Below are 23,975 nucleotides of genomic sequence, written 5' to 3' on the forward strand. Positions count from 1 at the left end.
GCTGGAGAGGATGTGGAGTAAGGGGTACACTCATCCATTGCTGGTGGGAATGCAAACTTGTGCAACCGCTTTGAAAAGCAGTGTGGAGGTTTCTCAGGAAATTTGGTATCAACCTACCCCAGGACCCAGCAATCCCACTCTTGGGAATTTACCCAAGAGATGCCCAATCATATTACAAAAGCATTTGTTCAACTATGTTTATAGCACCATTATTTGTAATAGCCAGAACCTGGAAACAACCTAGATACCCTTCAGTGGAAGAATGGATGAAGAAAGTGTGGAATATATACATATTAGAATACTACTCGGCAGTAAAAAACAATGACATCTTGAATTTTGCATGCAAATGGATGGAAATAGAAAGCACCATCCTGAGTGAGGTAACCCAGGCCCAAAAAGATGAACATGGGATGTACTCACTCATAATTGGTTTCTAGCCATAAATAAAGGACATCGAGCCTATAATTCGTAAAAAAAAAAAAAATCCTAGAAAAGCTATAGAAAAAAATCCTAGAGAAGCTTTGGGTGAACCCAAAGAAAAACATATAGTTATCCTCCTGGAGACTGGAAGTAGACAAGATTGCCGGACAAAAAATGGGAACATGGGGGTGGGGTGGGATGGGGGGATGGGGGGATGGGGCGAGAAAAGTGTTAAGTGGAGGATGGGAAGAGCTTGGGGGAATAGGATGGTTGGGATATAGGAAGGGTGGATATGGGAACAAGGAATTATATATCTTACTTAAGGGAGCAGAGACTTGACTCTAGAGGGGTTCCCAGGTGTCCAGGAAGACGCCCCCAGCTAGGTCCTTGGGCAGCTGAGGAGAGGGTGCCAGAAATGTCCAGATCCTATCGCCATACTCATGAATATCTTGCATATCACCATAGAACCTTCACCTGGCATTGGATGGAGAAAATGACAGAGCCCCACATAGGAGCACTGGACTGAGCTCCCAAGGTCCCGATGAGGAGCAAAAGGAGGGAGATCATGAGCAAGGAAGTCAGGACCGTGAGGAGTGCGTTTACCCATTGAGACGGTGGGACAGATCTAACGGACCACCAAGTCCAGTTGGAATGGGACTGATGGAACAGGGGACCAAACCGGACTCTCTGAATGAGGTTGACGGTGGAGGAGGACTGAGAAACCAAGGACAATGGCAATGAGCATGAACTCTACAGCATGGACGGGCTCACTGTGAGCCTTGTCAGTTTGGTTGCTCACCTTCCTGGTCTTAGGGGGAGCTGGGAGGACCTTGGACTTAACATAGTGAAGGGAACCCTGATGGCTCTTTGTCTTTGGAGAGGGGTGGAGTGGGGGTATGGGTGGAAGGGAGGGGAGGGAAGGGGGAGGAGGAGGGGAGGAGATGGAAATTTTTAATAAAAAAAATGAGAGAAAAAAAAGTGCATCTATGTACTTCGAATTAAACAAAATTCTCTCACAGGCATGTCCTTCACTTTTGGATTTTATTTAAATCCAGAGGTAGTCAAGTTGTCAATGAAGAATAACTCATCACAGACATGAGTGTTTTGGAAATGTTTAATGAAACGATTTAATTTCTTCAAAAAAAAAAAAAAAAGGAAGACCCTCCCTGAAAAATCTCTGATGTGAGCCAATGGCTCAGATGACCCACCATCTCAGAACACCTCTGTTTCAGTTTCCTCTGAGCTCCACAGCCAAAACATCTTCAAGGCACCTGGTAAAGATGGTCCAACCACACAGACTACTACAACTGGGACTTTATCATTATCCCAGTTTTCTCAAGATTCCCCAAATATTAGCAGGACGCCAACTAACATGAAGTCATCTAGAAAACTACTCCCAAACTCCCAAAAGTTGAGGTATGAGGGGTTGGTTATTCGATGGATTATAAGTGTTTATCATTGTTTAGGAGGAGTGGTTACAAATTATTATTTGCCATGGTCAAAATAAGTCTAAAGTATGATTTCTTAGTGGCAGCATTGTCTCAGGTGGGCTCTGTTTGCTAGAGGCAAGCAGAAGAGTGGCTCTTTTAAGAGAGGCTTCCTGACTTAGTGTTAGCAGCAAAACCTTGCAGCTTTTAACAGGACCACTGGCATGCTTCTTGGTGGTGGAATGTACCTAAAAACTCCACAGAGTTGTGGGGAAAAAAAACGTGGCTCCCACCAGTACCTCTGCCATGAAGCTATGAAGCTAGACTCTCAGGAAGCCAAGGAGTAGGCTGATCCAGCTGCCAAAGATGCAGCTTTAATCCTAGCCATATCATTTAGCAAATTAGAAACTTGTGTAGTCAGTAAAAAGAGATATACAGTAAAGACAGATTTGGAAAAAAAAAAAACTCTATATGGTTTACGGTGTGTTTCAAAATATATGTAGGATTGAGAAAGGAAGGAAAAAAGATAAAGTTTGACCTGAAGAAAGACATGCATGGATCTAAGACATACATGGGTCTAATCTACATGGGAAGTAGACAAAGATCTCCTGAGTAAATTGGGACCATGGGGACCATGGGAGAGGGTTGAAGGGGAGGGGAGAGGAATGGAGGGGAAAAAATAAAAATGTATAACTCAATAAAAATCAATTACAAAAGAAAAAATGAGAGTATTTGGGTATAGTGGCATATGCCTTTAATCCCAGCACTTGGAAGGGCAGAGACAGGCAGATCTCTGTGAGTTCAAGGGCAGCATGGTCTACAGAGTGAGTTCCAGGACAGCCAAAGATACACAGAAAAACCTTGTCTCAAAAACAGGAAAATTAAAAATAAAAATAAAAGAAATAGAATAAAAAAGTCATGTAAAGATGAAAATACACAGGGAATCCGGATACTGTATGTTATTATGTTGTCTTTGAATTGTTTGACTCCTGAGGAAAGAGCAACAGTTGCTAAAAGACATTTGATTATAAATGCTGCTAGATTAATCCAATATATATATATATATATATATATATATATATATATATATATATATATTGAAAATGCCTTGACTTCAAAATTTAAGTCAAAAGATAAGTTACTTTGGAGAAGAGGTTTTGCTTTTGTTTCCACAGGAAATGAGAGGCTGTGGATTCATTCTGGGGAAAGAATCTTCAGTGGAAACAGATGGCCCAGATGATCCAGTGTTTCAGAGGACCTCTGTTGCAGTTTCCTCTGAGTTCTTCATCCAGAACAACCTCAAGACTGCTGGCTGAGATCATCCAGGCTCACAGAATTCAGTCAGTACTTGACCATAATCCTAATTTTTCTTAAGGTCCCTGTAAGATTATTAGTGTCCCCATCAGCAGGAAGTAGCCTAGAAAACTACACCTTTATTCCCTCAAAACGGATTATGGATGTTTGTTTTTGTTTAGCATGTTGGTTGCAAGTTGTTTTGGATGATGGTCAGGAAAAAAGCTAAACAAAGGAGATTCAGAGCTCTTGTTTTCTTTTTTTAAATGAAGGAAGTTCTGTGAGCTAATGCTCTTGTACCTTGTAAAGATTTTTGTCATTCATATTGGTTTATTAAGGCCCTGATTGGCCAGGAGCCAGAGAGGTATAGATGGGGGTGACCTGACTAGAAGAACTCTGGGAAGAAGAAAGACTCAAGTCTAGAGTCACCACCCAGACCCAGAGGAAGCCAGATGAAAATGCTACACTGAGAAATGGTACCAAACCATGTGACTAAACATAGATAAGGATTATGGTTTGATTTAAGTTGTAAGAACTAGCTAATAATAAGCCTGAACTAATAGAACAGTGTATAATTAATATAAGCCTCTTTGTGTTTCTTTGGGACTGAATGGCTGTGGGACCAGGTGGGACAGAAACTTCCATCTGCACTCCTCTCCTGAGTATTATAGGATCTCCTCCTTCTTCCAGGAGGAAATGCAGCAATTTGATTATAACATAATGCATTATATATAATCAAGAATTTAAAAAAGCACCATTGTCTAAGAAAAGCTGATCTACCCATACCCTGGTTTTATTTTTACTGCTATGAAATAAATAGGAGGTTCTCAGTTGTGACTCCTTCTATGGCTCTAATATTATATTTAAGACAAGATAATTGCACACGGGAATCATTTGATCTTAGCTGAATAGTATCAGGCACCCAAAGAAAAGGGGACAAACAAACTTTGTTAACCTTGAGTTCATGTTTCATGTTTGTATTTACACATGACATTACACCACCAGGCTTATCAATTCATTGATGTGTTTTGCAGTTACATGTTAACTTCTTGATTGATTTATCTTTGCATAAAAGCGTGAAAATTTGTGAAGAATGATAGATGTCAAAAGTCTTCTATTTCAGCGAAATGTCTGTGAAACAGATCTCAGCTTTTCTGTTGATTCAGCTGATATGCTACTTTAGACTTGGAACTTGTGGGAAAGTGCTGGTGTGGCCCACAGAATACAGCCACTGGATAAATATAAAAATAATTGTGGATGAACTTGTGCAAAGAGGTCATGAAGTGACTGTTTTGACATCTTCAGCTTCCATCCTTATTGATCCTAGCAGTGACTCTTCTATTAATTTTGAGATTTACCCTGTACCTGTGAGTAAAGAGGAGCTTCAATATATGTTTCAATCATGGGTAGCTGAATGGACATATGACTTTCAAAAATACTCCTTTTGGACATATTACTCAAAGATGGAAGAATTCTTTAGTAAATATTCTGATGTGATTGAAAACTTTTGCAAAGCTATAGTTTGGAACAAGAGTCTTATGAAAAAGCTCCAAGAATCTAAGTTTGATGTCATTCTTGCTGATGCTATTGGTCCCTGTGGTGAGCTACTGGCTGAACTGCTTAAGACACCTTTAGTGTACAGTCTCCGCTTCTGTCCTGGATACAAATTTGAAAAGTACAGCGGGGGTCTTACACTCCCTCCGTCCTACGTGCCTGTGGTTCTCTCAGAATTTAGTGACCACATGACATTTGTGGAAAGGGTGAAGAATATGTTGCAAATGCTATACTTTGACTTTTGGTTTCAAACATTTAATGAGAAGTCCTGGAGTCAGTTTTACAGTGAAGCCCTAGGTAAACTGTCTTTCACTGCTATACTGAAATCCTGGCTTCTTACATCTTTGAATATGAGTGTGTGGGGAGGGGGGATATAAAGTCATATAATGAAGTTGCTAATTGTAAGTTGATAAAGTAAAATAGCCTCCAAACAAGGCAGGCCAGCTGTTGAGTTGTTCAGGACACTCCAGAAATTACTAACTTTGCAAACTAAAACAAAGATTTCTCTTGGTATCATTTTATTGTATGTTTGTCTTAGTATAAGAAACTCTAGGTTTCATTGAATGCTTTAGTGGCTGTAAATATATACACTAAGGATAAATAATTCACTTCTATGAATATCTATGTAGCACTGGAGAGAATATGTTCCTTTATTTCACTTGCAAATTAAAACATTTATCTAGAATATCATGAAAAGTAGAGTTTAAGACTTCTTAGATGCATAAAACTTATGAATTAAAGCTTACAATTTTGTTACAAAAATGCAGATTTTTTACTGTTTTAATACCTTTACATTAAATAGAAATAGCATCCAAATTAAGACCAAAAACAACTTAAATGTTAATTTTTGATGGAAAATATCAAGATGTGACTTTCACACATACAGCTGTTAGCATTGCTAGTCCCTTATGATGAACTCAGTAGAGCAGGAGTTAAAAGGAATTTAGTCATGCGTTACAGATTATCACAGTGCATTTGAAGAAACAAAGATCAAGTAACTAGCTTCTAAAATCTGTGAATTAGACTAAATATTCTATGAAAACTTTTTTGTATGTATTTTCAAGGTTCTTTGCAGTGGTCAAAATGCTTGTAAATTATTGATGTAACTTTGGAAGATAATATAATTTTTGCACAAATTTGTGTTAATCCATTTATATTGTAAAGGACAAGTGAAATATTTTAAATTGTTGTCAACTTTATTTCACCTTATCTCCAGAAATCACATGCTATATGCCAGACAAAATCCTTTCATCACTGTATATTTTTACTTGTTTTTGTGATTCAGGGAGACCCACAACGTTATCTGAGATGATGGGGAAGGCAGATATATGGCTCATTCGAACCTACTGGGATTTGCAATTTCCCCACCCTCTTCTACCTAACTTTGACTTTGTTGGAGGACTCCACTGCAAACCAGCCAAACCATTGCCTAAGGTAACCCTCTGTTGTTTCCTTTGGTAAATTGCTTTGTCTTTTTCACAGAAACAATTCTACACCACTCTTTCAAGATATTTGGTTTCATGAGAGATATAAAAAGAGGATTAGAACTCTCTGCCAATTGACATATACATTATTTTCATACGTCAACACATCTCTCTGTCTCACTACTGTTAAGAAAAAATGTCAAATCCTTTTAGAATGTGGTCAGTGACTTAAGGACATTTATGTAACTCATAAAAAGGAATTTGTACTCTATTCGAGAACATAGAATAAATGCCAAAGATGTATGTTGAAAATCTAAAAAAACAATAATAAATTTCTCTAACAGAATTTATATTCTACTTGAACAGATTATAAGCATGAAGAAATATATACAGTATAATAAATGTTGTGTATTGTGTTTTCAGAGAGGGATAGATATGTTGAAGAAATATTCAACAGAGATCACAAGAACTGTCTTAAAATCCTTACATAGCTACAGTGACCTGGCCAGTGTACAGGGTTAGATGAAAGAATGAAAGGGAGAAGGATAAAAGACTACAGACAATTGCAAGAACAGTTGTCAAAAACTCCACACTCAGCTAAGCAGGAAGGTGGTGAGGCAGACAGTGTTAGAAAGCTACATCTAGGAGTGTCCCACATGCGCTCTTGTCCTCTCCACTTTGTTATGGTCTTTCTACATTTACATTTTGCTGGTGGTTTGTTTTTGTCTTTGTAGTTTCCACTTATAAAAGGAAACAAGGCTTCTCTTTGTGAGTCTGGCTTATTGATAAACATGGTGTCCTCTAATTAATAGCTATTTTCCTGAAAATTATACAGTCCTAATACTTTTACTATCTGGGTAAAACACAATTATGTATATATACTAACACTAACACTCTTTTACACATTTGTCAGTTGAAGACTATTTAAGCTAGTTATATATTTGAGCATTGTGAATAGTGGTATAATAAACATTGTTATGAGGACTTTTTGCCCTTGTGACTATTTCTCTCAGATCTATCATCCAAGAATGGCATAAATGAACCGTCCATTTAGAGCAAATGTTATTTGTATGAAGAACCTTATGTTTTTCATATTGGTATCATTTCACAATCCTATCTACAATAAATATATGAATTCTGGATTTACATAATGTCTGTGGGAGTATCTTCTATTGTTTTAATTTTGTAACATTCATGCTAACTGGATTATGATGGACTATCAACATCTTTTGAGTTTTATTTTCCTAATAGCTAAAACTATTAAAATATTTTTCATATAATTATAAGCTACTTGTACCTCTACTAAGAAATATCTCATTTGAATCATTTGTCTATGTTGAATGAATTCTTTTTCTTTTGATGTTTAGAGTTTTTAAATTCATCTACACTCTGGACATGTTTTAGATTTTTCTCCCAGTTTTTAAAGAGTTTCTTCATTTTGATGATATTTTTCTGTGTTGTTCAGAAGCTTTTCCTATGGAGTAGTCCCATTTGTTAATTCCCAATTTATTTCCTGGGCTGATGGGGTTCTAATCAATAAATTACTGTCTTTTTCAATGTCCAGGAGTTTCCTTAATGGGATTTGAACTTTCAGTTCCAATTTTCATCTAATTTGAGTAAAATTTTCAGAGTGAGAGAGGATTCTATTTTCAACTCGTTTGTGCAGATAAATGCAATTTTCTGTAACATTCTTTAAAAGGGCCATCTCCAACTTGCGTGTACAATTTGAACTCATTTGTCAGAATTATAGAAGAGTTGTAAGCTTATTTTTCTTTCTCGGTTTCTATGTTTGTTTTCTTTTTACTGGCTATTTAAAGAATTTTATACAGTTTGTTTGGATCATATTCAGTTCTCCCTAACTTCTCCAAAATCGACCTCTCATCCTTACCCAATCTGATTGTGTGTGTGTGTGTGTGTGTGTGTGTGTTTTCTTTTTTACACCCTTCTAGTCAAATTTGTGCTTCTTATGTACTCTTGCAGGGATGACCTTCTACTGGAGGTCATCAGCATACCAGGGGCAACATTATTAAAGAAAATGACATCACCTCACCCAGCAGCCATCAATTGCTAGTGATTCCTTAACTTAGGGTAGAAATTCATGTCTACCTCTCCTTTCCATGCTATGATCTTTTCTTGCTTGAGCTTGACAGGACTTATGCATGCTGAGAGAGATAGCGATCACAAAAATAAAAATAAAAATAAGAGCTGTGAACTAACAATCAGTAAGACCAAAAATGCCAAGAAAAACAAATTGAAAGACAAAGCCAACAAAAGAAAAAAATCATGTGGTTTATTTTTTGTTGACTAATACTTTTGGGAATGGTTTCTGCTCTGGGATATGGATGATTTACTCAGTGACACTCCATTAGAGAGAGCTGTCTTCCCCCTTTGCTGTCAGGTATCAACTACAAACAAGTGCTTAGTTAGAAATGGAAGTCCATGTCCATTTTCAACTGTCAGTGCTGGAACCTCATCTGGCTTGAACCTGTGCAGGTCTTATGTTGCCACAATCTCTGGAGTTTAAATGTTCATCACTCTAACAGTGCCTGGAAGACACTGGGAAATCATCCACCCCTTCTGGCTTTTACACTGTTTCTGCCTCTTCTTGGTGTGATCTTTCCTAATGATCATCTAAATTTCAGTGACATTTCTAACAACATTACTTTTTTATCTCTAATTTACTTACTTTGGTCATTTGCACTGTAGTACAAATGTGCTCTCGACAAATATTGAGTATCAAAGCAAAGGAAATCTTAAAATAACTCCAGTTATTACATTATTTCCTCTCATAAAGTCTGTCTCAGTCCCTTAGACAATTCTTCCCATGCTGTCATTCATTTGTGATGTCACATCTTTCTTTGTAGGAAATGGAAGACTTTGTTCAGAGTTCTGGAGAACATGGTATTGTGGTGTTTTCTCTGGGTTCAGTGGTTAAAAACATAACATCTGAAAAGGCCAATATAGTTGCATCTGCTCTTGCCCAGATTCCACAAAAGGTGAGATAAGTCTACTGAATGCTGAAAGGATTTAGAAGGGAAATTTTCTGTGTGGAAAGTAAAAAGAGGAAATAAAACAATGAGAAATATTACCTTGGAGCTGAAGAGATGACTTAGGGGTTAAGAGCACTGGCTCTTCCAGAGAGCCTGAGTTTGATTTCTAGCACTTACATAGTAGCTCACAGCTGTCCCCAGCTCAAGTTCCAGGGGATCTGAATGCTCTTCAGATCTCCAGAAGGCATGCTTTATAATGCACAGAATTACATGCAGGCAAAACACCCAAATACATAAGATGGAACAAAAATGTTTGTAAAGAAAGAGGAGGGGAAAAGATCTTCCCAATGACTGATGTAGAAAACATATTTTTTAAAAAAGCCTGAAAATAGTTCCTGAACCTGAAACAAGCCCAGGATTATAAGATTATAAATGTATCTACAGGAACTCTGCTTCTAGATCACCAGGTGAATATTTCTTTCTCGTTGGGGAAAGAGAAAGGAATTCACAGTGGATTCAGGAATAAGTCAGTATTGGCACAGGAAGAATCTAGCAGCTCCTGACTCCACAAATTTTTGTATGGTTGACTCACTTTCTGAAAGCATCCATCTTTGGCTGTTTGTGAGCAACATTTACCCTATTATTTGATAACAATTTTTCCTGTTCATCAAGATATTTTTATGTAAACATAATTTCTTTTATCAAACACAGAGCATATAGTAGGTGAAGACAGACAATTTATATTCCAGTTTGTGGAGACTGCTTATATTTCAGTACTCAGTTAGGTACTAGACATGAAATATATTTAGAGCAATAGAAACCACGCTTAAAATTTTTCTATTAATATTTTTCTTTGGGCAGTCCTTAAAGACTCATCTGAAACTAAGTAAATACACTTCCTAGTAAGAGAGAAATTATTTATCAGAATAGTAAATTATGTCAATATGATATTTTATGCATCAAAATAAACCTATTATAATGAATAGTGTAAGGAAGATGGGAATATTGGTAAAATTATGTGTTCATGACTCAAAAAGATATAAATTAATATTGAATTTTTAAAATATGACCTAGGATTATACATACTACATACATAATCATAAATTATTACTAATTGTTCATAGTTTTCCCAATCAGGATTATATTAATTTACTAAAAAATTCATGTAGACTTAAATTTGTCATTATCAAACCTGCATACATTAATATGATTAAATATGATGCTCAAGTTATTATAAATCTGTGTACAGAAAATGTATTATTTATTCCGGTCTTTTAACATCTCATACTATTTTAAAATCCCCTCTTAATTTAATTAGCAATCATCTGAATAATATTCAACTGAATAAAGTCCTTAATTCTCCAGAATCAAAATATACCAAGGAGTTGTGATTTCTATAATTCAATAAGGTATTTTCTATGTGTATCAGGTTCTGTGGAGATTCGATGGTAAGAAACCAGACACCTTAGCATCCAATACTCGGCTGTACAAGTGGCTCCCTCAGAATGACCTTCTTGGTAAGGCAAAGGTCAATAAAGAAAGAGAAAACAAGATATTGAAGAGAGTAAAAAACAAAGCAAACTTATTTATACTTATTTTCATAAATACAAAATGGAAAAGAACTGCCTATAAATGTTACCATTTTGTTATTCAAAATCATCTTCTCTATGTCTAGAATCTATCTTAACTTCAGCTATAATAACTATTCCTAGAATCATCCAGAGACTGTATGAATATCCTCTTTGTCTTCTGTTTCTTCATTTTTCATTATCTTTTATTCTGCTACAGAAATATTTCAAATACCACTGAGAATATGAGCCCTTCCTGCTTCAACACTGACTTTATGTTTTCTATGCAAACAAATGTACTATCTATACCACAAACTGTGTAGTGGGAATTCTAATTGGTTTTATTAATAAAAATTTGGAGTCAGCTATCAGAGGTGAAAACTGAAGGATCAGAGAACCAGAGCATTCATCCACTAAAGTCCTTACTTCTACCAATTCTCAGACTGAAGGGACAATCTTGTCTCTATGCATCCTCAGACTGCATGCTCAGACTCAGACTGAATCCTCAGACTGCCTCTCAGATCCTCTCTCCTCCCACCTTATATTCCTCTCTCCACTCAGCCATATCTCTTCCTGTCTACCCTCCCTAGTGTTGAGTTTAGAGGCATGTGACTCCCGAGGCTGGGATTAAAGGTGTGTGCTACCACTGTCTGGCCTCAATGGCTAACCAGTGACTTAGCTCCACACTCTGATATTCAGGCATGCTTTATTTGTTAGATTACAAACAAAATATCATTACAAAAGGGCTAATGTATTTCATAAAAAACTATAGATTGATTGGCCTTAGATTACACTATTTACCATCCTAGTGACTATACACTACACATACCAGACCCACTGTCACAACTATTACTATATACATAGTCTAATTGCTTTTTGAGTTTTAGTGTAATATATTAATAAAAATTTTGCACTATATATTTTAGTCAAATTAAACCATCAACTCCATTTACCTTAATTCATCTCAGATCTATCCTCTTTCTCCCACTCAACCACATTTTTTCTTTCTTCTTGAGTGCTATTATTGTATCTGTACATACAAATAAATATACAAATACAAAATGTTGAGTCCATTCAGTATTCCTGTTATATTATATTTTTTGGACTCACCATTTGGTTTTGGATAACAAATTTGGGGTCATCCCTGGGGAAAAATGAGTCTCAGCATTTATTAAGGGTCTGTGCCTCTTTCTCTGGGAACAAGGCACTCTGAAATTCTTCACCTTTACATTGGCATGTCAACTGTTATATTCAATGTACTGATCTTGTTTCAGCCACCATAAAGTTGAGATTCTCCCTGTACTATATGAAGACTCAGTCTCAGAGCAGACATCCTTTTCCTACAATTCTTACACTATTTCCACCCCCACTCTTCTGAAATGTTCTCTGAATGGTACATATAAGAGGGCTGTATTATAGATGTATTATTTGGAGATTAATGCCTCAAGGTCAGTTCTCTGCATTTTGACAACTTTGGCTTTCCATAATGGTCTTTGTCTGCTGCAAAATAAGATTCTTTGATTGGAGCTGAGAACTACACTTACAAGTGGGTATAAGGATAAGGATTTCAAATGCAATTAGAAATTATACTGGTTTGGAAAAGTGAGTTCTTCTCTATGGTCAGATATCAGGGGAAACTCATACCTGGTAATATAAAACTGACCACATAAACTTTTTCCCACTAGATTTTTGCCACAATCGTCCTTTCATTTTGTTTTTTTGATTATTTTATTGTTATTATTATTATTATTATTAAAATTTTCCACCTCCTCCCCTTCCCCCATTCTCCCTTCCCCTCCCTTCTCCCCCTCCCCCTCCGTCTCTCTCTAGTCCAGGGAGCAGTCAGGGTTCCCTACCCTGTGGGAAGTCCAAGGTCCTCCCCCCTCCATCCAGGTCTAGGAAGGTGAGCATCCAAAAACAGACTAGGCTCCCACAAAGCCAGTACATGCAGTATGATCAAAACCCAGTGCCATTGTCCTTGGCTTCTCAGTCAGCCCTCATTGTCCGCCATTTTCAGAGAGTCCAGTTTGATCACATGCTCCATCAGTCCCAGTCCAGCTGGCCAATCTTGTTTTCATTTTTGCACATCTTAAGACACATAGTACTTCCTCCAAGTAATCTTCTCTTACCCCTCCAGCTCACTGAAGAGCTTCTTACTATGAGAGCCCACAGCAGTTTCACTGCAAATCTGTGGCTATAATAATATGTTTTCTGTGAGAACAGCCCCCTCTGAACCCTTATCTTTCATTCCCCTTTCACATTTTAATAAATAATTATGCAAAAATGATTCTAATTGTAGGTCATCCAAAGACTAAAGCTTTTATAGCTCATGGTGGAACCAACGGCATCTATGAAGCAATCTATCATGGCATTCCTATTGTTGGTATTCCATTGTTTGCGGATCAACCTGATAATATTAACCACATGGTAGCCAAGGGAGCAGCGATTAGAGTGGACTTCAGCACACTGTCAACTACAGAGCTTCTTAATGCCTTGAGGACTGTCATTAACGATCCTTCGTAAGTATAACTATTTTTGGTTTGAGTTTTCTTTTTTGAGGCAGGGTCTTACTGTATAACCTCAAGACTATACTTGAACTCATAGAGATCTGCCTGCTTTAGCCTACTGAGTTCTGGGATTTAAAACATGTGTCATGCTTGGTATATATAACTACTTCCTTAAAAATATTCGGAAATATTCTTATCATAGTCATATTGATTTTAAGCCCAGTTGAAAGACAATAACTGTGAAAACCTTCCAATTATTTTGCATATCTGAAATATATGCTTATTTTCAACAATGATTAGTCTGAAATATTCTGTATATATAAATAATGTTTCAAATATACATCTATTGGCTGCAAGGACACTATAAACATGACAGAATATACATAATAAAGTAATTAACTTTAAAATTAATGAAAGAACATTTAAATATTTACCCATATTTTCTGAAGCTATAAAACTTTATTGAAATTTTATTTTATTTCATCATTTTTTTAACAGGATCTCATTTTGTAGTACTAAACTGGCCTCATATTCAGAGAGATCCTCCTGACTCTGCCACCCAAGTGCTCAAACAAATGACATGTTCTACCAATCCTTCAATAGAAGCTGTGGTGACTAGTTTTGACAAAATGTGTTCTAAATTCAATTATATGACATCTCAAAAACCCTTAGAATAGTTTAGGTCATTTTATCACTCTAAAATAAATATCGAGTCTCACTGAACTCATAGCCAGCATCTAAGGCTGCTAAGCCAGTGGTGTCAACAAAGGAACCTATGTTAGTTGAAAGTTGTGTTAAGCCCTGGACAATGAGATAAAAGCAACCATACTGGAATGACAGTCAATAATAAATTTATAACATACACAGGGAAGACCACTGGAAGGTTCAAGGCTTACCAGAAGATAGTTGTACCTAATCAGAAAGTCAAGACGTCAAACAATAAGAGAAAATGCTGCTGGTTCTTACATACACAATTTTCAAGTCCAGGAACAGGATTAGATGGTTTTTTTTTTTCATTTTGTTGAGAATTCTTGTGCAAGTTCTATGCAAAGAAGAATCGTAATTCTAATGTTTTCAAAATATGAATCTACCTACAGATTGAAATTAGGAAACAGAGATAGGAGAAGGGAAGATAAACAACAGGACACATTGTCTCTGTAACGCAATTGTAAGACAGTTGTAAGACGATTCTATGTATACTTCACTTAACGATCTAATAGCAAATGTTACATGTTCCTCACATAAAAAAGACTTACATCTCATTGCTAATTTTCTCTTGTCAGTTTGGAAAATATTGCTGAAATGCAAAAACACTGATTAAAAATAAACATTTTATGGGGAATAAAGCAAAATCAGAGCCAGCATTTGTAACTAGGGTGCTGGTGCATGCGGGCAATCCCATCAGTTGGAAGGTGAATAGAGAAGTTCACTAAGTGGTCCAAGGTCAGTGTAACCTACACACCAAGTTCAGAGCAAACCTGTGCTACATGAGACTATCTCAACAGTCTCCCATGCCACCTCATAAAGCAGAAAAGTCTGTGCTTAAATTTGAGTCACTTTGGGGATTTATTTCGCAAACCAGCAAATATTAGTGTGCTCTGCAAATTAGTTTCATTTTGATTTAGTTGTATGCATTGTCCCTTCAGGTACAAAGAGAATGCCATGAAACTGTCAAGAATCCAACATGATCAACCAATGAAGCCCCTGGATAAAGCCGTCTTCTGGATTGAGTATGTCATGCGCAACAGAGGAGCCAAACACCTTCGCCCAGCTCTCCATGATCTCACCTGGTTCCAGTACCATTCTCTGGATGTGATTGGGTTCCTGTTGGCCTGTGTGGCAGCTGTGGTATTCATCATCACAAAATGTTGCCTCTTTTGTTGCCATAAGACTTCCAACATGGGTAAAAAGAAGAAAAAAGAATAGCTGCATTGAAGCCAGGAGAATCTTGAGAGATGGGACTCTCGCAGCTGCTTCCAGCAAGAAGAGGCTGTGATAGCAAATCATTTCCCTCTAAAACAAGACAGTTTCAGGGTGTCACTAAAGATTGTTTTCATGTATTTCATATGTTTAAGACAGTGAAAGATTTTATGTCAAATATACCCTCAGGGATTATAAAAACAAAATCACATGTTCAGTTTAAAGTGTTTTGATGTAATTAAGGAGCTATCCTCAACAACTCTCACTGAGCTTACCTATGGTTTGCAAAAATCACATGGGCAGAAAATGTATCTAAATACCAGTTATGTTCACAAATGCCAAGCCTTCTCTGCCTTTATTTGCTGAACAATTTCCTTTCTTGTTTTTACTATACATAAATAATAGTGTTCAGATTACAGACTTTTGAAATAAACTAACTGGTCTTTCCAAAAGGGAAGCCATTGCTTCTGGTTATTTTTCGGTACACAGACCTCACATCCTTTATTTCCTAAAGGACCTGTGATGAAGGTCACCCTCCTCCAAGCAGAGGTATTTCTCCATGGCACTCAAACAAGCATTCTTACCTGCTTCTGCTAAATTCTACCACTTGGGAGGTTCTGAACTTGACAAGATTATTCATTCACTTTCCATCATATCCCTTCGTCACAACTGACCTTGACACTGTCGCTCTAATCTCAGGCTTTTAAGTAGATTTGAGCTGTCAAAAGTTCCATTTCCTCTCATTCATGGAGCACACATGGAAGACCAGACCACAGTGTTTTTAGGTTGCATCATCACTTACCACATATTATATTCCAAGTTTAAAATTACCACACAGAGTCACAATTTCTTCTGTGGATTTTGTTTAATTTATTCATTCAGAATTTCTTACTTAGACTCAGTGAAACATTAAATTCATCCTTCATGACCATATTCCCACCTCCCACTGGGTGTCACCTGATAGGTTCCAGTTCAAAAATTCTGTCCAATTATTTTATTTTTGATAACCCAGTAAATCCAATTAGTACTGTCTATAGATGATGCATGCATTCATGGGGAGGGGACATTGCTGTATCATGGCCAATGAACAAGTGACTGCCCAACTCCCATAATAATAACTTACCATGTCCTAGAATCTATGATTGCCAATAGCTCTTTATTTACAAGTGGAGTATTAAGAGCTCCTCTCCATTTATTATGGAATTTTGGTCTCCTGATTTTATGTCAGTCCTATAAAGCTGACAGATTCTTTTGGTTTATGGCATGTCAAGAAGGAAGTATTCCATAGCACTTCTCTTCAACATCGGATTCTTACATTATTTCCCCATTTTCCACAGTATTCCTTTAGCCTTAGCATGGGCCTGATCATTCTCAATCATGTGAGTTGTAAATTGAAAGTGTCCATTACAGATTGGTTCCCATTACAACAAAACCTCTCAAACAAAGGTTGAGAACCCAAATCAATGGCTATTAACATAAGCCTTTAGAAGGTAATTTGTTAACATGATCTTTAGCAAAACAGCAATAGTGGGTCCCAAGCTAGAATTGTCTTGACTTTTAATCAGGTTTATGGTGTCAGGTACTTTCCAGTGGAGTGGGGCTAAAATCCAATTAGAAAGTAGTAGTTATCCATCTAGTTAGCTTCAGTTGTTAACTTGACAAAGTCTAGAATCATTGAAAAGTCTGCTCTATTGGCAAGTCTGTAGGAATAGATACTGATTGATGGAGGATGGTCCAGTTCACAAAGCTGACCTGATATGGGAGGGACCATCCCTGTGGTCCTGTCCACAGCAGGTTGAGCCCTCCTACATCATGATGGTCCTGCATTGAAGAAGGGAGCTAAGTAAGGATGAGTTTGGGACTCACACAACTCCAACTTGATCTGGAGGTGTTATCAGCTACTGCTCTGATATAGTCATGTATCATCATTCCACCAACAGATTTCATTTCTATTCCAGTTAGATAAAAATTCAGGAATCATAAACAACAGGAATAAAACAGCAAATGATACTCAGTTCATACCATTGTGAAAGCCTATATCACTTATTTGCATTTCAGTGACAGCTCACACCCACCCTATATTAAGCTCACCCTGGACAGAGATCATGTCTTCTTTAGATATCCCTACTTCACAGAACAATGGGATACTCAGGAAATAGTTTTATAATGAATTTAAGAATCTTTTCTATAATCTGGGTATATTTGATAAATTTCTCATGAGTAGAATAAAATTCTAAATGTAAAAACAATACTATCCTAACCTAAGATCATTTAGATAGAACTTGATAGTGCTATTCTAGAAATGGAAAGAATGAATCAAGACATAGTATGATTTCTGTATGCAGATGCATGAATTTACTAAGAAACACCAGGTTAGTCTATGACTCTGATCATAGATGAAGATTACCTTTATGATATAAAAAAAGAGTTTTTATGATGTTAAACCCCAGTCAAATGCTCCATAGCTGAACCTCCAGAGAAAAAGTTTGTGCTGGCAGTGTGGCCCAGAGGGCCGTATTTTAAAACCATGTGGGGTTTTTTTCTGTTATAGCTGAATCAGGAAAACTTTTCTTAAAGGAGCTGCTGTACACTGCCATAAAAACAGCAAGAAGCTGTCTTAAACTCTGTATTTTTGTGACTAGATTTCCTTTTCAAACTCTCTTGGGTTTTAAGTGGATTTAGCTGGCCATGTTCGAACCAATTTGTTGGAGGAAAGGGACTTGGTTCCTGGCCACCTGGCTAGCTTAGCCCTGAAATAATCACACAGAACTATATTCATTAAATCACTGCTTGGCCCATTAGCTCTAGCTACTTATTGGCTAACTCTTATATTTTAATTTAACCCATCTCCATTAATCTGTGTATCATCATGTGGCAGTGGCTTACCAGCAATGTTTCAGCTTGCCTTACTCTGGCAGTGTATCCATGGCATCTCTGACTCCCCTCTTCTTTCTCCCCGCATTCAGTACATTCCTCCCTGCCTACCTAAGTTCTGCCCTATCAACAGGCCAAAGCAGTTTCTTTATTCATTAATGGTAATCACCACACATAGAGGGGACTCCCGCATCATTATAATCAGCTTTTAAAGTCTTAATACCAATGAGTGGAAACAAGTTATCACTATGTAAAGAAGACAGCAGAGTAAACTACCAGAATAAACTATGAGAAGCCAAGTCTCCAGATAAGAGCAAGTCAAAGAAAATCTGTATCTAGTACATGATGTGACCCCACATGTTACAGAAAAATAATGGTTTGTGCAGTGCAGAACTAAAAAAAAAAAGAATGAACCTACTGCCATCCTAATCCCTAAAATAAAATATTCACACATTCTGAAATGGACTCCTGCAGTGGTGAGCATTGGATTTCAAAACAGTCAAGAGGGCTTCTGCTCCAATATAAACTGAGGTGAAATTAGCTGGATTTTATCAACGACAAGAAGGAAATCCTGTATAAGATGCACATGTACTGAAACTAGAAACAATCCTACTGCCATAAACTGTTCACATAAATCAGAGTTCAGAAGCAGCAGACACCCTAGTTAGTGAGAATGAGGTGAACCCTGTAACAATATTCCTGTCACACCTGTAGAGTGTACTGATCCACAAAAGGGTGGGAAGTTAATTATGATCTGGTTGCCCAGGAAGCATCAATAGTGGAAAAGGACAGAAAAGAAGAGTAACTGCAGCTACTACAGAGTGTCCTACAAAAGAGAGATGAGGAAGCTGATCAATCAAGAGCCCTTGCTCCTTCCACACCCAGGGCGGACTGAGATCCCCTGTGTCTAAATCCCAGGGCAATACAACCAAGCTGATGCCAGGAATAAATGAAATAAGGAAGAGAGCTGAAGCTGCTCAAATGAGTTCCCCATAGATTTGCAAACAGATTATGCCAAAGTCCCCAAGTTACAGGCCTGAGCTATAAAGGCAGCACTGGCCAAAAGAAATCTTTGCTCACAAGGGTTAAAAGAACACTGATTGTTCACAGACAGAAACATGTCTGATAACATACAGAGAATCCATACAAAGAGACTAGTAATGGGAAGCAGAGTCAGCAAGAAAAACACACAGACTTCTTTACAGAGGGTTAAAAGCTACTTTTTACTTTTTTATTCTTTTTGTTGCTTGTTCTACTCTATTCTCTTTTCATTTTGTTCTTCTACCCTGATGTTTCTCTTCTTTCTCTTTCCTGGTGATTTCCTTTTCTTTTTCTGATGTTTACCTTCTACATCTTGACTTCTATCTGCATCTTTCCTGATATTTTCCTTCTGTCTTCTTTACTTTTATACTTACAGCTTTATGCTGCAGCAGAATCTTTCAAGCAATATAAAAGTTATGGTGTGGTTACATTCTATTTATTTATTTTTAATTATTTTTTTTAGAAAAACTATCTTTTCTTATTTTACGTACAAATCCCAGCTTCCACTCCCTCCCCTCCTCTCTTTCCCTCCATCTTCCCCCCATTCCACCTACCATCCACTCCTTGGAGAGAGTAAGGCTTCCCATGGGGACTCAAGAAAGTCTAGCACATTGTTTTGAGGCAGGACCAAGGCCCTGCCTACTATATCTAGACTAAGCAAGGTATCCCTCCAAAGAAAATGGGCTGCAAAAAGCCAGAACAAGCAGTCGAGATAAATCCTGATCTCACTGCCAGTGGCCCTAGCATCTGCCTCAGTCCTACAACTCTCACCCACATTCAAAGAGCCTAATTTGGTCCTAGGCTGGTTCCCTTACTCTCATTCTGGAGTTGGTGGGCTTCCATTAGGTCAGTTAAGTTGGCTATATTTTATTTTATAAATGAATGATTATTATTAATAAAAGAAAAGACACCCTGTTTTAAATGTCCCTTAAAATATTAAACATTTTGTGTATTACAGGTAAAAAACAAATTATCCCCAAGAACCTACATACAGTGAAATATTTACCTTCTAGACTTCTCAGAAATCAGGAGCCTTTCAGCCATAACTGTTTACACGCACAGTAATATTTATAAATGCCAGAAAAACAGGTTAATAGTTTCACTTTTCATATTTCAGCATTCAGGTCAACTACCTTAACTAACTATCCCTTTCTTTGTTTTCTAGTTGCATGAAGTCATTATTTAAAGCTTTGTTTAGCTATGAGATACACCAAAACATGTGAACACTTTTTCCAGTATCAAAAAGAACTTAAGCCATTCCCTGGGACTTGGTTGTTTTTCTTAATCATTAAACTAAACAATCATTTATGAAGCTCCACAAGGGACACTCATAAGTTTTAGTTGTGTGACATTTCTTTATTTTCTATCTTCTGCAGCCCCTGCTTTATCAGGTGCTGGAGCAATACTATACCCTACCTTTTCCTAGGTTATTTTTTCCCACTAAACTAACCTCTATCATAATTCCTCATTATATTTGTTAGAAGCCCTTAATCATCAAAATTCAATTAGTTAACACTATTATTGTATGTAATCATTACTTCAGATAAACAGTACAACTTAAGAGGAAATCATCTTCATAATAATCCACAGTTGAGAATGTCACATAGTACGGGATATTTCTATGAGATAATCACACACTACACTAAAAGCCATGGAGATCCCCCACACCCACTCACACCATGCCAATACCAGAGAAAAATGACAGCCATGCAAAGGCACAGCAGGTAAAGACAGACATTCTGAAGTCAAAGCCCTTGAGGATTTGCTTATCTGAAATTCACCCATTCGTGGCTTCTTTTCTAGTAGGCTGAACTCCAGAATTCAAGTGCCACCTTCTGATCCTCTGACATGGCCATGGGCAATAGCAAAAGCAGACTCTGGCTCCTTTCTGCTAATATTTGCATTCAAAGCAACCCTGAGCAAAAACCAAAGGTCATATTTGATGAGATCAAGTAGGTTCCGGATGGTGTGCCCATTCCAAAGTTCACTTAAACACCCTCTTTCTGCCTTTCTGTGTACCATATGCATCCTTCATGTACCATGTCTTTAGCACATAATACCAGCTTTTGCACATCTAGAATTTAAAGGCATATTGGCCCATTAATTTTCATACTGAAGTTTTTATTTTATAAAAGTTGCTTCATAATGGGATCATAATCCCTCTCCAAGTCTACTTGTTTGGAATTGCATTTTAGTTCCCTGTGGGCCTATATTTTATATAAAATAATTTACAGGCAGGCTCACTGGCCAGTAGGCAGATGCAATCCTGCCAAACAAGTAAGACAGCTGACGAACAAAGGCCGGGATGTATCGCTCCTTTCTCCTTTGTTAAAAATGTAGATCGCCTGGGGAGAGGTGTTTGCCAAAGCTGGTGAATAAGTTGCAGGTGTTTCCATAGCCCCGCGTCCCCAAGAATATTAACGAGAATCCACCTTGGTTTACATGGGGGGATAAAAGATGTTTTGTATAATAAACGTGAGTAGTCTTCAGGATGGAGAGAAGCCTGAGATGCTTTTCCGTTATGACTGTGTGAACTGTATTGGTTATTTCTCAAGCCTCCGTACCGGTCCAGTTAGGAAAAATAGTTTTGTATGTTGGGGCCCACGGGCCCTGACAGTTTCCTATCTTTAAATCTTATTCATTTATATATGCTGTATGAGTATTTTCTCAGCATGTGTGTGTGTATGTGTATGTGTACCAAATGCATCCTTCATGCATTCAGAAGCTAGAAAATGCATAGGAAATCCTATGACTGGAGTTCCAGATGTCTGTGAGCCATGTGGGTGCTAGGAATCTAACTTGGTCCTCTGGAAAAGCATTCAGTGCTCTAAACTGCTGAAATAACACTTTAGCAGCAGGGCTTGATGTGAAACTTATGGTTCTTTGTTTATCTCTATCCTTTCTTTAATTTCATTTGTTTTTATGTTTGTTTATTTATATACTTGAGACAGAATCTCACTGTGCAGCTCTGGCTGGCTTCAAACCCTCTAGATAGAGGCTAATCTTGAACTCAAAGAGATATACCCGCATCTGCTTCCTGATTGCTGGTTATAAAGGTTTGTGCCATCTTTCCTGGCTAACTTAAACTTTTTAATTTTTTTAAAAATTATATGTACATAAAATGAAATTTAAAAAAGTAGCCAGGTGTAATGGTACATGTCTTTAATCCCTGCATTCCAGAGATAAAAGCAATGGATCTCTGAGTTCTAGGCCAGTCTGGAACTACATAAGAACCCCTGTATCAAAAATAAATTGTGTGTGTGTGTGTGTGTGTGTATGTATGTATGTATGTATGTATGAGCATTTTGCCTACATATATATCTCTGCACCACCTGCATGTCTGGTACTTTCAAGATCAAAAATAGATTAACTTTGATCTGGGCTTTGAATCCATGTCCTCAGAGAAAAAAACAGTTCACTTAACCACTGAGTACTTGTAAAGCCCTATTATTTGAGAATTTTTGTATAATAGATTTGGATCATATTTAACTCCTCCTAGGTTCTTCTCTGCTCATTAGCTACCCATCTTTGTGTCCTTTTCCTTACCTCCTATATGATTGTCACCATTGTAGATGTGGTATCATTTCTCTTTTTCAAGAGGTTTCTCATTTTCAAAGTGAATCTTTATTAATTTTGATGATATCCATAATTTTTCTTCTCCTGTGGAAACAAAAACGAAACCCCTTCCCCAACGTAGTGTATCTCTTGGTTTCCGCTGTAAGGTCAACTCATCCTTGAAATATACTGGTTGACTCAACTCAGAAGTTTTTTTCCATTATCCAATGCCTCTCTGCTGTCGTTCCTTTCTCATTAGTGTTAAGAAAATTCAAGGTTAATAAAGCATTATGCAATCTATTTCTGGGGGTATTTTCCATCCTTTTCTCTTTGTTCAGCATATCATTTATAGTACAATTTGACCTTTCTATAACTGCCTGACCTTTAGGATTATTTTGTATACCTGTAATGTGCTTTATATTATAATAAGCAAAAAAAGTTTCATTTTTTAGATACATTGCCGGACCATTGTCTGTCTTTATTTGTGCAGGTATACCCGTGACATCCATAACTTCTAATAAATGTGTGATTATCAAATCAGCCTTTTCTGAGCTCAAGGCAGTTGCCCATTGAAAACCTAAATACGTGTCTATGGTGTGGTGTACATATTTTAATTTACCAAGTGCCGTAAAGTGAAACACATCCATCTGCCAGATTTCATTCCTTTGAGCAAAAAATTTCATTTTTTGCTTTGCAGGTTACTTCCTACAGGCAATGGTGTTTGATTATAGAAAGAGCAAGTAGGGCATCTCTTTATAATCTCCTTAGCTAGTTCTCATGTCATAGAAAACTCTTTAAACCTTTCCTATTGACATGATGTTTTTATGAAATTCTGAGGCCTGCAACATGCTTTAAATCAATAATTGATCAATTTCTGCATTACCTTGTGCTAGAGGACCTGGCAGACCTGTATGGGATCAGATGTGTGTTATGTACATAGGACAAAGCCTATTTCTGATTATGTCTTGCACCTGGATAAACACTGAATCAATTCTGTATCATCTGGTATAAACTCAGCAGTTTCAATATGCAAGATAACTTTTCTTGCATATTGTGAATCTGCATAGCAGCAGACAGGGTGGATCTCCATTTCCGGGGTCCCCGCCCTGAGCCTGTTAAACTCAAGCAAGATCCTGCAAGATGTTTCTGCCCAAACTTCCTACCAGCCCAGCTCCCTGCTGCACCCCACTATCATACCCACCCCAGGACTGGCCACAAGTTCTACCCTGTATCTCTCTCTACCTAATCTGTCTACTCAGGAGCAACCTAATTTGTGGGTCCCAGAAAGGACAAGTCAGGATAAATTCGGTTCGGCCCAAGAGCGTGATGGTGATCCATGCTGCTAACTCCTTATAAAGACACACTGAACTGTGATATTTTAAAAATATTAATCAACAGTTAG

General features: G+C 37.4%; 1 protein-coding gene across 1 annotated transcript; it reads left to right on the forward strand.

The window, feature by feature from the left end:
- The first annotated feature begins 4,221 nt into the window (after nt 1–4,221).
- On the forward strand, nt 4,222–15,560 carry LOC119820370 (UDP-glucuronosyltransferase 2B1). The gene is made up of 6 exons (XM_038338606.1): nt 4,222–4,991; nt 5,980–6,128; nt 8,983–9,114; nt 10,538–10,625; nt 12,976–13,195; nt 14,830–15,560. The coding sequence occupies exons 1-6, from the start codon at nt 4,241–4,243 to the stop codon at nt 15,107–15,109; spliced, it is 1,620 nt and encodes a 539-aa protein (XP_038194534.1). The 5' UTR covers nt 4,222–4,240; the 3' UTR covers nt 15,110–15,560.
- Nucleotides 15,561–23,975: the final 8,415 nt, after the last annotated feature.

This window comes from Arvicola amphibius, chromosome 1 (genome assembly GCF_903992535.2).
Source record: "Arvicola amphibius chromosome 1, mArvAmp1.2, whole genome shotgun sequence".
In the NCBI taxonomy this organism is placed as follows: Eukaryota; Metazoa; Chordata; class Mammalia; order Rodentia; family Cricetidae; genus Arvicola; species Arvicola amphibius.

Excerpts from the sequence above, each read along its gene's own strand:
- LOC119820370 (XM_038338606.1), top strand. The coding sequence starts at position 4,241 with ATGTCAAAAGTCTTCTATTTCAGCGAAATGTCTGTGAAACAGATCTCA. Across the intron at positions 9,115-10,537 it reads TTGCCCAGATTCCACAAAAG|GTTCTGTGGAGATTCGATGG; the intron begins GTGAGATAAGTC and ends TATGTGTATCAG. Across the intron at positions 13,196-14,829 it reads ACTGTCATTAACGATCCTTC|GTACAAAGAGAATGCCATGA; the intron begins GTAAGTATAACT and ends TTGTCCCTTCAG.